Consider the following 13,319-nt stretch of genomic DNA (forward strand, 5'->3'; position numbering starts at 1 on the left):
ACTAATAAGGGGGCCATCAGAATCAAAGAATCTGGGCTCTGTGACCAATATTCTACCTGAGTCAAGACATTTTTCTTCTTAGTAAATCAGTTTCCTCATCTGAAAAATGAAGGAGTTGTTCTAAATAGCTTTTAAGGTCTTTCTAGCCCCACATCCTATGGAAAGTCTTCCTGGAAGTCACCAACTTGCTATATGACCTTAATCAAGTCCCATCTCCTATTAGAGTTTCAACTTCCTAATAAATGGAGGATGTAGACTAGATGACCTGTGGGGTTTTTTAAATTTTGGTTTTGTTTTGTTTTTGCTGTTCTGCATCTTAAAATTCTGGATGGGATTAACACCTGGAAGAGAGGAGAGGGACTGACCCCTATCGGGAGGAGGAGGAGAGAAGAGAAATAAGATGGGTAAGGAGAGATACAAGAGGACTGGTTCAAAGGGAGGGGCATGGGCTCAGGGCCTAATTGTTTCCTGTTTAAAGGCCTGGGTGTGACAGCAGACCGAGGAGTAGGAAGGGTAGGGCAGCCTCTCCTGCTGCCCTACTCTTTGTAGAGAATGTGTGTTTGAGGGAATCACATGCCTAGCACCGTAGAATTGATGATTGGCATGGACCAAGAAATCTCAGACCTTAGAGGTGATCTAGTCCATGGCCCTGATTTTACAGATGAGGAACCTGGGGTTTAGTGAAGTTAAGTGACTTGTTCAAAGTCATACAAGAGGTGAAAAATGGTAGAGTCCTGATTATCTGGTTCCAAATTTCAACACTTTTTTCTCCCTATTGCATTATGCTGGGAGACAGGTCTACGTTGAGTAAGGGGGTAGGGATTGGAGGGTGGTAAAGGTACATGTAATGCAAAGAAAAAGAAAGTGGATGGGCGTGGGTATCAGGGAAAACCCACGTGAAGTATAAGAAAAGCCCAGATTGAGTCTGGGAAAGGCCCATGATGATTATGAGGGAAAAGCCAGAGTGAAGTGGCTGTCAGATTGAGGTAGGGTAGGGAGGGACAGATTAACACTAAGCTGTAAGGCTCCCTCCTTTCCACCTAAGGGGCCAATGACTAGAAGTCATTGAGAACCGAAGGAAACCACTAATCCTGAGGGGAGGGTGAGGAGAAGAGGGGAGAGAAGAAAGGAAGAGATGTCTGAAGGTCTTAGTACATACTTCAGTATGGACTGCTGTATGTTATATATGTGGCCCTATCACCTCCAGCTACTCTTAATCACTAATGGGTGTGATATGTGGTTATGTTATGTTATGTTATGTTACATTATGTTATGTCATATCCTAGCAGTTCAATTACCTCAACCCCCTGAACTTCAGGTACAAAGAATCCAGGAACTCTTTCTGTGCCCAGGTGCTAATAATTATCACTATTATCATTATTTATTATTAATATTTTACAAATAATTACTGTAAAGTATCTTACAAAGTATTAGCTCACAACAACCCTTACAGTTGTTATTATTATCTCCATCTTACAGATGAGGAAACTGAGGCAAACAGAGATTAAATGACTTGCCCAGGGTTACCCAGCTAGTAAGTGTCTAAGACAGGATTAAAACTCAGGTCTTCTTGATTCTTACCTGATCTTCAGATTGTCCATGAAGTCCTCCATGGTCACCTGGTCTAGAAGAACAAAGTCCGGTTTGCCAAACTCAGGACCTTCCTCTTCTTCCATGATTGCTGGACTGGGTCCTGGGTTAGGAGATGGGGCCGTGGAGAGTAGCTGGCAGACCTCTCCCAAACTTTACTGAAGTCACAGTGGGACCTTCAATGCGGAGAATGGCTCCCACAAGCAGGCGGGCAAGTAACTGCTATGCTGGGGTGGAAAGGCAGCCGTGTTCTCAATGGAGCTGGGTGACTGGTCAGCCACATCTACTCTGTCACAAACTCAGTTCCCCTCCCTTCTTGCCACCACTGAGGAGTGCAATAGGAAGTGGGTTTGGGCTCTGGGAGGTTCCTGTTCTCACCACTTACAGGGCTCCCCCCACCCCCACCCTGAGGTGATCTGACCCCTACTTCCTTCTTCCCCTCTGAAAGGGTGTGTCTAACGCCTCATACGGGGGAGCCTCTCCCAGTCAGCAGTGATTATCTAAGCTTCCACAGAAAATGTCATCCTCTCTTTGATTTGGTTTCCTGTCTCTTCTCCTAGAATAAGGATAGTGCCTTCAAATATCTGAATCTTGCCCCCTTCAGATCTCACCTCTTCCAGGAAGCCTTCCCTAGCCATACCTGCCCATAGGAATCTCTCCCTCCTCCAAAATCCTGGCCATGGTCCTTAGGGTCAGAGATCATACATAGGCTTATATCTCAAGGAACCTTAGAAGTCATTTAGTCCAACTGCTCATTTTTATAGAAATGGAAACTAAGACCCAGAGAAGAGGATCCAAAGTACCAGAAGTAGTGACAGAGCAAGGATTTGAACCCAGGTATCTTGACTCCAAATCCAGCCCTCTTCCCGTTGAACCATACTGAACACTGTCCTTTCCCTCTGCATCCCCTCTGGTACTGAACTCAGAATCCCAGAATGGATGAGCTGCAAAGCACCTTAGAACTCATCTGTCGTTATTCAGTTGTTTCAGTCATGACCAACTCTTCATGACCCCATTTGGAGTTTTCTTGACAAAGATACTAGTATGCCATTTCCCTCTGCAGCTCATTTTACAGATAAGGAAACTGAGGCCAAAAGGGGTAAGTGACTTGCCTGGGGTCATAAAGCTAGTATTTGAGGTTGGATTTGAATTCAGGTCTTTCTGACTCCAGACCCAGCACTCTATCCACTTTGCCAACTAGCTGCCCCAGAACTCATCTAGTCTAACATATTTTACAGGTGAGGAAACTGAAGCCCAGAAAGCAGTATTAACTAATTATATGGTTAATAAATACTTGTTTTATATCCTTTAAAGCTCATCAACTCTGTCATACTTCTTGTCTGTTCATAGTATCTATGTAGTTTTGGACTCACAGTAAATGTTTGATGTGCTGAGGTCAATATGGGGTAGTACAATCCACACTGGATTAGCATCCAGAGGTCCTGAGCTCAAATCCTGACTGTACCACTTACTAGCTGTATCACATTGTGAAAGTCACTTCCTCTGCCCCTCTTGTTCCCTTCATCTGTAAAATGAATGAAGTCAATTAGATGATGTGCAGAGAAGCTGTAGAATAAGTTTGAAGACTTTCCTGATCTCCTTTAACAAAGGTGCCTTCTCTTTATCATTTCCAAGTTATCTTGTGTATGTATTGCTTTCGCTTTTTCTCCCTTATTAGACTGAGCTCCTCGAGAGCAGTGACTGTCTTTTGCATTTCTCTGACTCCTAGCACAGTGCCTGGCACATAGCAGGCACTAATTGACTAAGAGCATTGGCTTTGCAAACAGTGGACCCAGGTTTGAATTGTACTTCTGTCACTTACTACCCATGTGGTCTTGGGTACATCTCTCTAGGTCACAGTTTCCTAATGTATGAAATGAGGTTGGATCCAGGGGTGGAGCACCTGTGGCCTCGAGGCCACATGAGACCTCTAGGTCCTCAAGTGCAGCCCTTTGACTGAATCCAAACTTCACAGAACAAATCCCCTTAATAAAAGGATTTGTTCAGTAAAACTTGACTCAGTCAAAAGGCCTCACCCAAGAACCTAGAAGGCCACGTATGGCCTCAAGGCTATGGGTTCCCCACCCCTGCCACCTCTCTAAGGTCCTTTTCAGCTTCCTTTAAGTCAGCATCTTCTCATGCTAGGGGCCTCCTCCCTTATGCCCTCTGCTGGCAACATTCAAAAAGATTTCCTGGAGGCCCCATACCAAACCCAGTCTATAGGAACCCCCAAAGCTACAGAGATGATAAAAATAACTCACAATTAAAGTTTACAAAGAGCTTTCCTCACAAAATCCAAGAGGGAGAAGGTAAAGAGGTCATTATTATCTCCATTTTACAGCTGAGGAAACTGATGCTCAGAAGGTAAGTGATTTGCGCAGGATAACACATATACAGAGCAAAGATAGATTCCCCCACTGCCCAAACCTAGCTCCTCTTGGACAAAGCCCCAGCACCCAGAGAAGACCAAGAACTGAGAGGGAGGAATAGCTCCCAAAATCCCTTTCTGAGTTACTAAAAATCCTGACCTTCACCTTTGATCGGGGTTGGCCAACTCCATACTCTGAAGAAAAAAAAAAGCTTTGTTTTGAGCCCCCCTGGACTCTCCCCTTTTCTGTATCTTTCCTCCCTCCCCCAATAGGCACCTAAAATCCTAATGCTATCTCCCTCCTTGCCTCAATCCAAAGGAGGAACTCAGTCATATATTAGTTTAAATGAATGATAAGGACTTCTAGCAATCACTCTTTCCAGGGAAATTTGCATCACAACTTAGGACAAAGACATACCAAGTTTAATTCAACAAAATGTTAGTGAAAGCACCTAATACGTATGCAGCCCTGTGTTCGGTGCTAACGATACAAGAACAGGTAAGACCCAGGCCCTGCAACGTGGCAGTTCAAGATCTAGTGGAGATGGGGCCTAGGGAATACTTAGGGATGGAAGGAACCTTAAGAGATCACCAATCTCATTTTATAGGTGTGGTAACTAGTACAAGACTGAAAGATCTGCAGAGGTCTATGAAAAATATGAGAAGGGGTAGATCAGACTGTGAAGAGGGTAGGAGAGGGACTTTCAGGGAAGACCTCATGAAGGAAGTGGCATCTGAGTTAGGCCACGAAGGAAGGATTTCTATCAGCCTTAATAGTGAAATTTCACTTGCCATTGAAAGAACTGAGGGAAGTTTTTGTTATTGTTGTCTTTACCTCAAAAAGAGAGAATCATAGAAAAAAATAATGCAAACCTAATAGGTATCACTGATAGAGCACTGGACTTGAAATCAGAATTAACTCATCTTCCCGAATCGAAATCTGGCCTGAGACACTAGCTAAGTGACCCTGGGCAAGTCACTTAACCCTGTTTGCCTGTTTCCTCATCTGTAAAATGAGCTAGAGAAGGAAATGGCAAAACACACCAGTATCTTTGCCAAGAAAATCCCAAATGGGGTCACCAAGAGTTGGACATGACTGACACTGTTGAGGTCTGAGAGGTTGAGACCCCTCAAGGACCAGAGTATGGGACAGGGTCATCTGGAATGAATTCACAGACTCAAGTATTTTTTAAGTCAAGGTGGCAAAGGTTTATTGTTAAGCTATACAGCAGCAAGGGGTCCTTAAGGAATTCTGCCATGGTGGGCAGACCTCCATAGGAAACTTGCAACCTAACAGGAATGATGCTAAAGCTTATATAGGAAAAGTAGTGAATTATGTGCCAAGTATGCTAATTAGGTGATAACACACAACTACCTCATTCACTACTGGAAACCATGGGGAGAAGAGAGGGTTCCCAGAGGGTATATTTTGGTCTGTTATGTCTGAAACAAGATAGTTTTGGGAGCTGACATCTATAGCTTGACCTCTGGATTGTATACAGTAACTGTGGGAATCAGTACTTGACAGTTCTGTTGAGACAAGATGGTACAAGGGAAATTCTACAGGGGTCAGCTTGTTCTTGTATTATCTCTTGTATGAGAGATAATTCGTCTCACTGGGCCCACTCATGAGTCACTACCAGAGATAGGGTCTTTGGGCTGGAGGGAAACTGTCAGAGATATTGGAGAAATTGGGATCCAAGCACAGGCACCCAAGTACCCCATCAAAACAACCAAACAACAAAATTAGGCATCAGAAGTTCTCAGGAGAGGCAATACCAAAGCTTTCTCTCCTAGCTAGTTCCCAGCACATAGCCTTGTTGGTGGACTGGGCTGGATATCAGAGACCTAAAGGACACACAACTATACAATCTGGAATTTAGATCATAGATCTAGACCTGGAAGTGACCTCAGAGCCCAGCAGTACAACTTGCATTTTAGGGATGAGAAAACTGAGACCCACACAGGCCAGAGACACTAATGATCAGAAATGGGATTTGAAACCAAGGTCTCTGACTCCTGAACTGATAGTTTCCATTGTATCATTGCCAACTCCATTTGAGGGGCTAGGTAGGAAGAAGGATTAAGAGAAATCTGAGCTGATTTAGAACTGGTACCAAAGAAGACCAAGAAAGAACTGAGAGGTTTGTTTTAAGGCAAAACTACCCGTTAATTCAAAAGTGAAATGAGCTGTGAAGGTAGCCAGTTTCAAATCACATGATCTCTTATACAGGCCATTATTTCAGAAGCTCAGGGGAAGGCACACTCTCCCTACCCCAAATCATTCTTACCATCGGGCCTGGAAATTCTATTATAATTTTACCCTAAGGTTCCAACCCATGGAATTGAAAATCCCAGCTGTTATTTCTACTTCAGTGATTCAATTTGTCATATCCTGGGGGTGCCCTAAATATCTGTGGGCAGCAAATAGCTTAATTTTAAAGTTCTTTATATTTTGGCTCCCCAAATCCTCACTAAGTAGCATTTTATAAATAAGTACCTGATATAAAAAATTTAGTCAGAGGATTTCGGTTTGGATCCTAATACCACTTCTATGACCCTGGGTCTCTTCTCTTTAGACTCGTTTCATTTTTCAAATGAGAATGTGGGAGTAGATTTCTGGGGTTCTTTCCAGCTGAATCTTCTGAAAATTGAGTCTCAAAAGGTTAAGTAACTTGCATGGGGACAGAGCTGAAAGCTGGTAGACAGGAGGCCAGGTCTTTCCATAGATGACATTTTTCATTCCATGGAGCAAGGATGCACAAGATCAACCTCAAATCCTAGCTTTTACCACCTGTGACCTAAGGTTGTATCACAACCTCTCTGAGCCTACTTCTCATTTCTTAAATGAGGGAGTTGGACTACATGATCACCAGTCACTCCCATCTCTAAATCTAGGATTCCAAATCTTCCCATTACCCATCTCTCAATACATGAGTCAACCACAATAGCTAGTCTGTTCAGGGTTTCCTTTCCCCCCAACTGGACTGTGAGAAAGCCTGATTTGTCTCCCTGCTACCCCTCTCTCATAGCACATCAGGTCCTTGAAGGCAGAGGCTTTGTTACTTTTCTAACCCCAGCACGGGGCACAGTACACAGTACTAAATATGTTAGATTGATATTCCTAAAGCATAAACGTGGCCAACTATACTCTTCTGCTCAAAAAGCCTGTTCCCAAAAGCCAACTCACTTGGTATCCAAGACCTTCACATTCCACCAGATTATCACTTCTCCCTCTCAAGACCAAGCTCATCTACAGCACCTCCTTCTCCAAGTGGCCTTTTCCCAATGTGTCCCCCCCACCCCTGAATTTACTGTGTTTTTATCTTGCATTTATTAAGTTGCATCCTCAACTTCAAAGTAATTGTATTTGCCAGGCACATAGAGATCACTACTTATTGCTCCAGAACAGAAATTTACCTTCTCTGTAATATATCCTCATTCCTTACTTCTGCCCTTTGGATATTCAAACGCTCAGGAAGCTGGCTATCATATAACCTCCCCATCCTCCGTGACCTACTGGCTCTGATCATTCCATGCCATAAATATCAACTGCAATAATCACCATCTTGACATATTCCAGGGAGCAGAAGTGAAATTGAGAGAGCAGTATTTTTGTAAAAATAAGGTTTATTAAGCATCATTTAATGGTTCTGAAGACCCAAGAGGTGACTCTTGACATCTTGAAGAAGCTCCATTCTCCATATTCCCCCTGTCCCCTTCACAAAGCTGATGAAAGGCCTAAACCTAAAGATTAGAGAATTCAAAATGAGTTACAGACAAGGCTTTGTTTTCACATAAACATTTCAAACATTTACTTTCCCAGTCTAACCTATTAATATCTGAGATTTCTATAACCTTACTCCAAAGTCACAGCAGAGTGAGGCCTCAAACCATCTCAGGGTTACTCTAGCAAGTCTTTAGGAATGTCTGGAGTCATAGAGGACACCAACATGCTGGAAAGCTTGCATACAGAGGAAGCAGTACAACCTATAGGATAGAGTTCCATCCAGCTATCCTGAGGTAGAGGTCATCTTTAAAATAGGAAGGCACAGGATGGATTGAATGTCACTCATTTTTACAGTATAAGAAAACTTAAGCAGCCAGGGAAGGGCTAAGAGTGCCAGCCAGGTCTACTATACCTGGCTCCATTATTCTCCCAGAATGACAACACAACACTGGCACTCATCCAATTTCTTTCCCCTTCAAAAAGCAGTAAGGGTCATAATGGGAATGGCAATTTTTAAAAGGATGTAGCAAGTTTAAACATGGACAAAGGAGGCCTTAGGAAGCTGAGAAGCAATTGATCTAGGTGATTTGGCCACAAGTTCACTAGCAAATTTTACACCTACCAGTCCATTAAAGAAAGTCACAATTGCTGGGAGCCAGTCAATGATCACCACCTGAAACTAAAGAAAGCAGAAATTTGAGACAGAAGCTGTAGCCCATTAGGAAGGGCAATTTATTTACCCCAATAACATAAAGAGGTTAGTTATCAGAGCCCCAAGAATCAAAGCCGAATGAATCCTGCCCACTAAGCCTCTATCAGAACTCTCTAACACAAAGCTTGTCTCATTGCTCCAACACCATAATCAGAAACAGGGTAGGGCCTTAAAACAGTTCAAAAACGTTACTGGGAATGCATGAGGTTACTACAGACTCAGACATGAGGAATGGCTGTTAACAAGATCAAAATTTCAAAACCAAACACTACGATATTTATGTAGTAACTAATTACTATGCCAGACACAATATACTCTTAAATGTACTTACCTATTTGCTTTAGTAGGCCCATGCAAGAAGAGGCAGGTTCAGCCTATTCCTGCGAGGAAAGAGTGGAAAACTGCAAGGTAGAGAACACCAGATTAAGGGCAAAAAGCCTAGGGTTCGACTCCTAACTCCCTCACCCTAATTCTGTTATTCTCAATGTGTGACCTTAGAAAAGAGGTTATTTAAACTACTCCGGAGGGCTCAGTTGTTTCATGTTAACAATCTCCTCATGTTAAAGCTCAAATGTTAATCATCACCTTGTTCAACTCCTTTGTTTTGTGTATAATGAGTGGAGTCTGGGTGAGAAGTTTAACTCCTAATACTTTTCTCTATTAAGGACTTTTAGTCTTAACACCAGAAACTGTATTTACAAAAGTGGAGAGGGAGATTAGTTCTGATCCACATTTCTTTATCTCCTGTTTCTTATATTTCTCCTAGTAATCTATAGTCCCATAGCTGTTATCAAGTCTTAGAACTTCAGGGGATTTTCAAGTAAAAGGGTCCTTAGGGGATCTTGGAAATCCAACTCTCTCATTTTACTGGTAAAAAACCCAAATCTTACAGTGTGTCTTATGAGTGCTTGCATGCCTTACCCAAAGTCACTGAAGAAAACAGCCTGGGAATTGAACCCAGGTCTCTTTCTCCAAGTCCAGGGCTCTTTCCAAAGGGTGTACCTTGCACAAGCTATCTTGCACATTTCCCAAGTCCTGAGTGGTTTTCACCGGCTGTCCCCATGTCTTAAACTTTTTCCCTCCTCCATCTCCGCCTCCTGGCTTCCCTCAAGTCTCAGCCAAAGTTCTGCTTTTGCAAAAATCCTTTTCCATTCCTCCTCCTTCCTTCTGACAGTACTCTGGGTTCACGCTGTCTATATCTTGTTTGTATACTGCTGTCGGCATACTACATCCCCCATCGTACTTGAGAGCTCCTTGGGAAAGGGCTTGAGTTTTTTTGCCACTTTATTGTTTCCCCAGCGGTTAGCACCAAGTCTGGGCCATAGCGGGGGCTACAGGGATGGGGAGGGGGCGGTCAGTAAGGAAACGTGTCCAGAGCAGAGACTAGACTATGGATGCTAAATGTGGTTGGCCGGGGCCGTCCCTCACCCATTCATCTTACAGAAGATGGTCCTTCACGTGGCAGGCCTCAGCTTCACCCACGAGGTTCCCTCCATCCCTGGCCTCTTCCACTAGGGAGAGAACAGTGCCAGCAAAGTGGAGGTGGGGGTGTTGGTGAGCTCCCAAGCCGGCTGGCCATGGGGTCCCAGTCACGTGCTCCCACAGCCCGGCAAGGCAACATTTTTCTTCTGCCTCCCGCTCACCGCCCTCAAGGCGGGACTCCCGCAAGGCCAGAGCCCCGCAAACCTTCCGTGATGAAACCTCCCGGCCCTCACGGTCCTTACCTGTCCATAGCCACCGGCTGGAAGTCTCCAAGGCCCAGGATGGCCTTGGATAGGGTCAACGCCAGATCCTCTGGAGGGCAAAGAAGCAGCCACCATCGCCGCCATAGCTTAAAAAGATTGGCCACGCCCCTAGGCGTCTTACGTAGCCCCGCAGTCCCCGCCCCCTTCTGGGTGGGCCGGAAGAAGGAGAGGCGGGCTGCCACGTGGTTTCTGCTCCACCCTCCTGTGCCCCGTGACCTGGCCTAGCGTTTTGTCCATCTATCCCGTAACTTAAAAAATACCTGAGTCCGGGGCCCTGGGCCCCGCGTTGTTTTTCAGAGACTGGTTTTTTCCCCTCTTTTTTCTCTTTTCTTTCCTTTCCTTTTTTCACTTTTCTTTCTTTTTCTTTTCTCACTTCTCTCTCCATTGAGAAATTTTAAGAAAGCAAAATCCTTGTTACCCATAAGCATAATGAAAGGAAACAAAAGAAAAGCTACACTGACCATTTCAAACAATGCATTTGGAAGACTGAGTTTTCTTAAGGAGGTCATAGCTGACAGGGTGTTTTGCTGGGAAGAGTGCCAGATGGGGAATCTGAGGGTCTGAGTTGTTATTCTGACTTTCCCTTTAACCAAACATTTCCTCTTTCTAGGTCTCAGTTCCTCTTCTTTTTAAAATCAAAGGGTTATATCGATGATCTTTAAAGTCAATGAGGTTATAAGCCTTTGATCAAGTATTAGACTATTCCTAGTAAATTTCCTCCTTCAAAGGGAGGAAGCTCTTTTGAAAGATAATAGGCACACTTTTGTTGCAACAGGTAGAATTTTGGAACCCAGCACTAGTACCCAAGAGAAGTGAAAAAATCTAGAGGAAGGCCTTCACAGAGGATCTATAGGAAAACCTAGGAGTCATCCTATATTGTTCCCTATCTCTCACCCTGCATTTCCAATTTGTTGCCAAGGTCTGTTGATTTCACCTTTGCAGTATCTCTCATGTATGTCCCCTTGTCTCTTCTGACATTGCCACCACTCTAATGCAGGCCTCCAGCACTTTAAACCTGCACCACTGTACTAGCTAACTGGTGGATCTGCCTACCCTGAGTCCCTCCTCACACCAATGCGTTTGGCCACTGAAATGATTCTTCTAAAGTGCAAGTCTGATCATGTGACCCACCCTACTTAAACTCCAGTGGCTTCCTATTGCTTTCAGGAACAAATACAAAATGCTCTGTTTGGCATCCAAAGCTCTTTATAACTTAACCCCGTCCTACCTTTCTCTACTTGCACCCTACTCCCTAATATGCACTCTTCAGTTTAGTGACATTGGCTTCCTCTCTACTCCATGAACAAGGCATTCCATCCAGGCTTTCTCTCAGGCAGTCCCCATTCCTGGTAAGCTCTCCCTTCTCTACTCTGACTATTGACCTCCCTGGCTTCCTTATGTCCCAACTAAAATCTGACCTCCCACAGAAAGCCTTCCCTAACCTCTCTTAATTCCAGTGCTTTCATTCTTTTAATTATTTCTTATTTATCCTGTATATAACTTGCTTTGTACACATGTGTTTGCATGTTGTCTCCCCTGTCAAATTGTGTGCTCTTTGAATTCAGGGACTGTCTTTTTCTTCCTCTTGTATCACCAGCACTTACCACAGGGCATGTCACATAATGGGTACTTGTACAGTCATTTCAGTTGTGTCCAACTTTCATGACCCCATTTGGGGTTTTCTTGGCAAAGATACTAGAATGGTTTGCCATTTTCTTCTCCAGCTCATTTTGCAAATGAGGAGATTGAGGCAAACAGGGTTAAGTGACTTGCCCAGGGTCACACAGCTAGGAAGCATCTGAGGCCAGATTTGAATGCATGATGATGAGTCTTCCTAATTCCAAGCCCAGTGCTCTATCTTCTTCTACACCTAGCTGCCCCTAGTATGTATTAATAAATGTCTATTGATTGATTAATCAGATAAATAAATGTAGGATATATACGATATATAATGATGGGGAGGGGCACTAATAAATGGGATATCAGAAAAAGCTATTTGAAGGAAATGAATGCGAACTTGCTTAGTAAATGAAAAGTTAGATATTTTCTTGCCAGAGTAATAGTTCCTGCACTCAACCATGCTTATACATAGAGGAGGCAATAAGTGAATGTTGATGATAATTAAGCTGCCCAATTGATATTCCTACAGCCGTGGTCTGACCCTGTTAAACCTCTGCTCAAAAACTTCAGTGCTGCCCAGTAGGCTCCAGAATAAAAACACATGCTCCTTGGCTTGGCATTTAAAGCTAGTCACAATCTGGCTCCAGTGCGTCTCTTCAGACTTATAAGACATTACTTCACGTCCTTACCAGCAGCTCCAAACAGAAGTCATTGACTTTCTGGCCTGTCACAACCCACTTGGACTCCACCCTGAGAAGCACCCTGGGCTGTGACCGGGCAACCTTTCCCCTTTTGCCTTGAACCAAGCTATTTCCAGGCCACCAGCTTCAACAATTCAATTTCTACTTCTGCCTTTTATCCCTATCTGCTGGGAAACAAGTGCTCCACCCTGAGACACTTCTCCCCCTTCTAGCTCTGCTTTATGTATTGTTTTCTCTCCTTACAACATAATCTCCTTGAGGGGAAGCATTGTTTCTTAATTGTTTTTGCGTTCCCAGTGTTCAGTGGTCAAGTCAAGTGATCAAGTTAACAAGCATTTATTAAGTCTCTACTAAGTGCCAAGCAAAGAGATATAACAAAAGACAAAAATCAGAGTTAGTGGGCATGGCCTGGATGAAGATCCAGCAAAGGACACTGAGGAGCAGACAGACAGGTAGGAACAGAACTAAGAGACAGTAGTGTCCCAAAGACCTAGAGAGAAGATAGAAGAAGGTGATGGACAGTGTCAAGACTTCAGAGAGGTCAAGAAGGATGAGGATGGAGAAAAGGCCATTGGAGTTTAGAAGACACATGGGCATGTTGTAGGCAGTAGGGAAAAAGCTATTTACTGGTCAGGAAGAGACTGATGATACAGTTATCACTCCACATTTTGAGGGTTAGGGGCATGGCACCCTCCAGAGCTGGAAAATCCTGGTAAAATTTTTTGGCTTTCCCTTTCTACCAGAGAAGAAGTCTGAATTTTTTTTCTTTTTCTTTCATGAGGTATTTACAGTACCACTATTGTAAAATTTGGGTTGTCATAGTCTATAAAATGTGGGTTGTCATAGTCTATAT

At 43.7% G+C, this 13,319-nt stretch overlaps 1 protein-coding gene, 1 long non-coding RNA gene and 1 other non-coding gene across 4 annotated transcripts in view; all 3 read right to left on the minus strand.

The window, feature by feature from the left end:
* MYO1G (myosin IG) overlaps positions 1 to 1,954 on the minus strand; it is a 35,324-nt gene extending 33,370 nt beyond the window's left edge. Inside the window, exon 1 of one of the 2 annotated variants that reach the window (XM_020999073.1) lies at positions 1,582 to 1,950. In XM_020999073.1, the coding sequence (XP_020854732.1) occupies positions 1,582 to 1,676 (95 nt within the window). In that variant the 5' untranslated portion in view covers positions 1,677 to 1,950. Of the gene's footprint in view, positions 1 to 1,581 lie in introns of both variants that reach the window. The other variant, XM_078152465.1, reaches the window with a different exon arrangement.
* Positions 1,955 to 7,568: 5,614 nt separating this feature from the next.
* Positions 7,569 to 10,249, minus strand: LOC110217134 (uncharacterized). The gene is made up of 4 exons (XR_002326969.2): positions 10,125 to 10,249; positions 8,732 to 8,801; positions 8,311 to 8,367; positions 7,569 to 7,705 (listed from the first exon to the last, which is right to left on the minus strand). It is a non-coding gene; the product is annotated as an uncharacterized LOC110217134 (long non-coding RNA).
* LOC144457325 (small nucleolar RNA SNORA9) lies at positions 7,795 to 7,929 on the minus strand. Its single transcript, XR_013486637.1, has one exon. It is a non-coding gene; the product is annotated as a small nucleolar RNA SNORA9 (small nucleolar RNA).
* Positions 10,250 to 13,319: the final 3,070 nt, after the last annotated feature.

The sequence above is a fragment of the Phascolarctos cinereus genome, unplaced genomic scaffold (genome assembly GCF_003287225.1).
Source record: "Phascolarctos cinereus isolate Bilbo 61053 unplaced genomic scaffold, phaCin_HiC Scaffold_4;HRSCAF=312, whole genome shotgun sequence".
Classification (NCBI taxonomy): Eukaryota; Metazoa; Chordata; class Mammalia; order Diprotodontia; family Phascolarctidae; genus Phascolarctos; species Phascolarctos cinereus.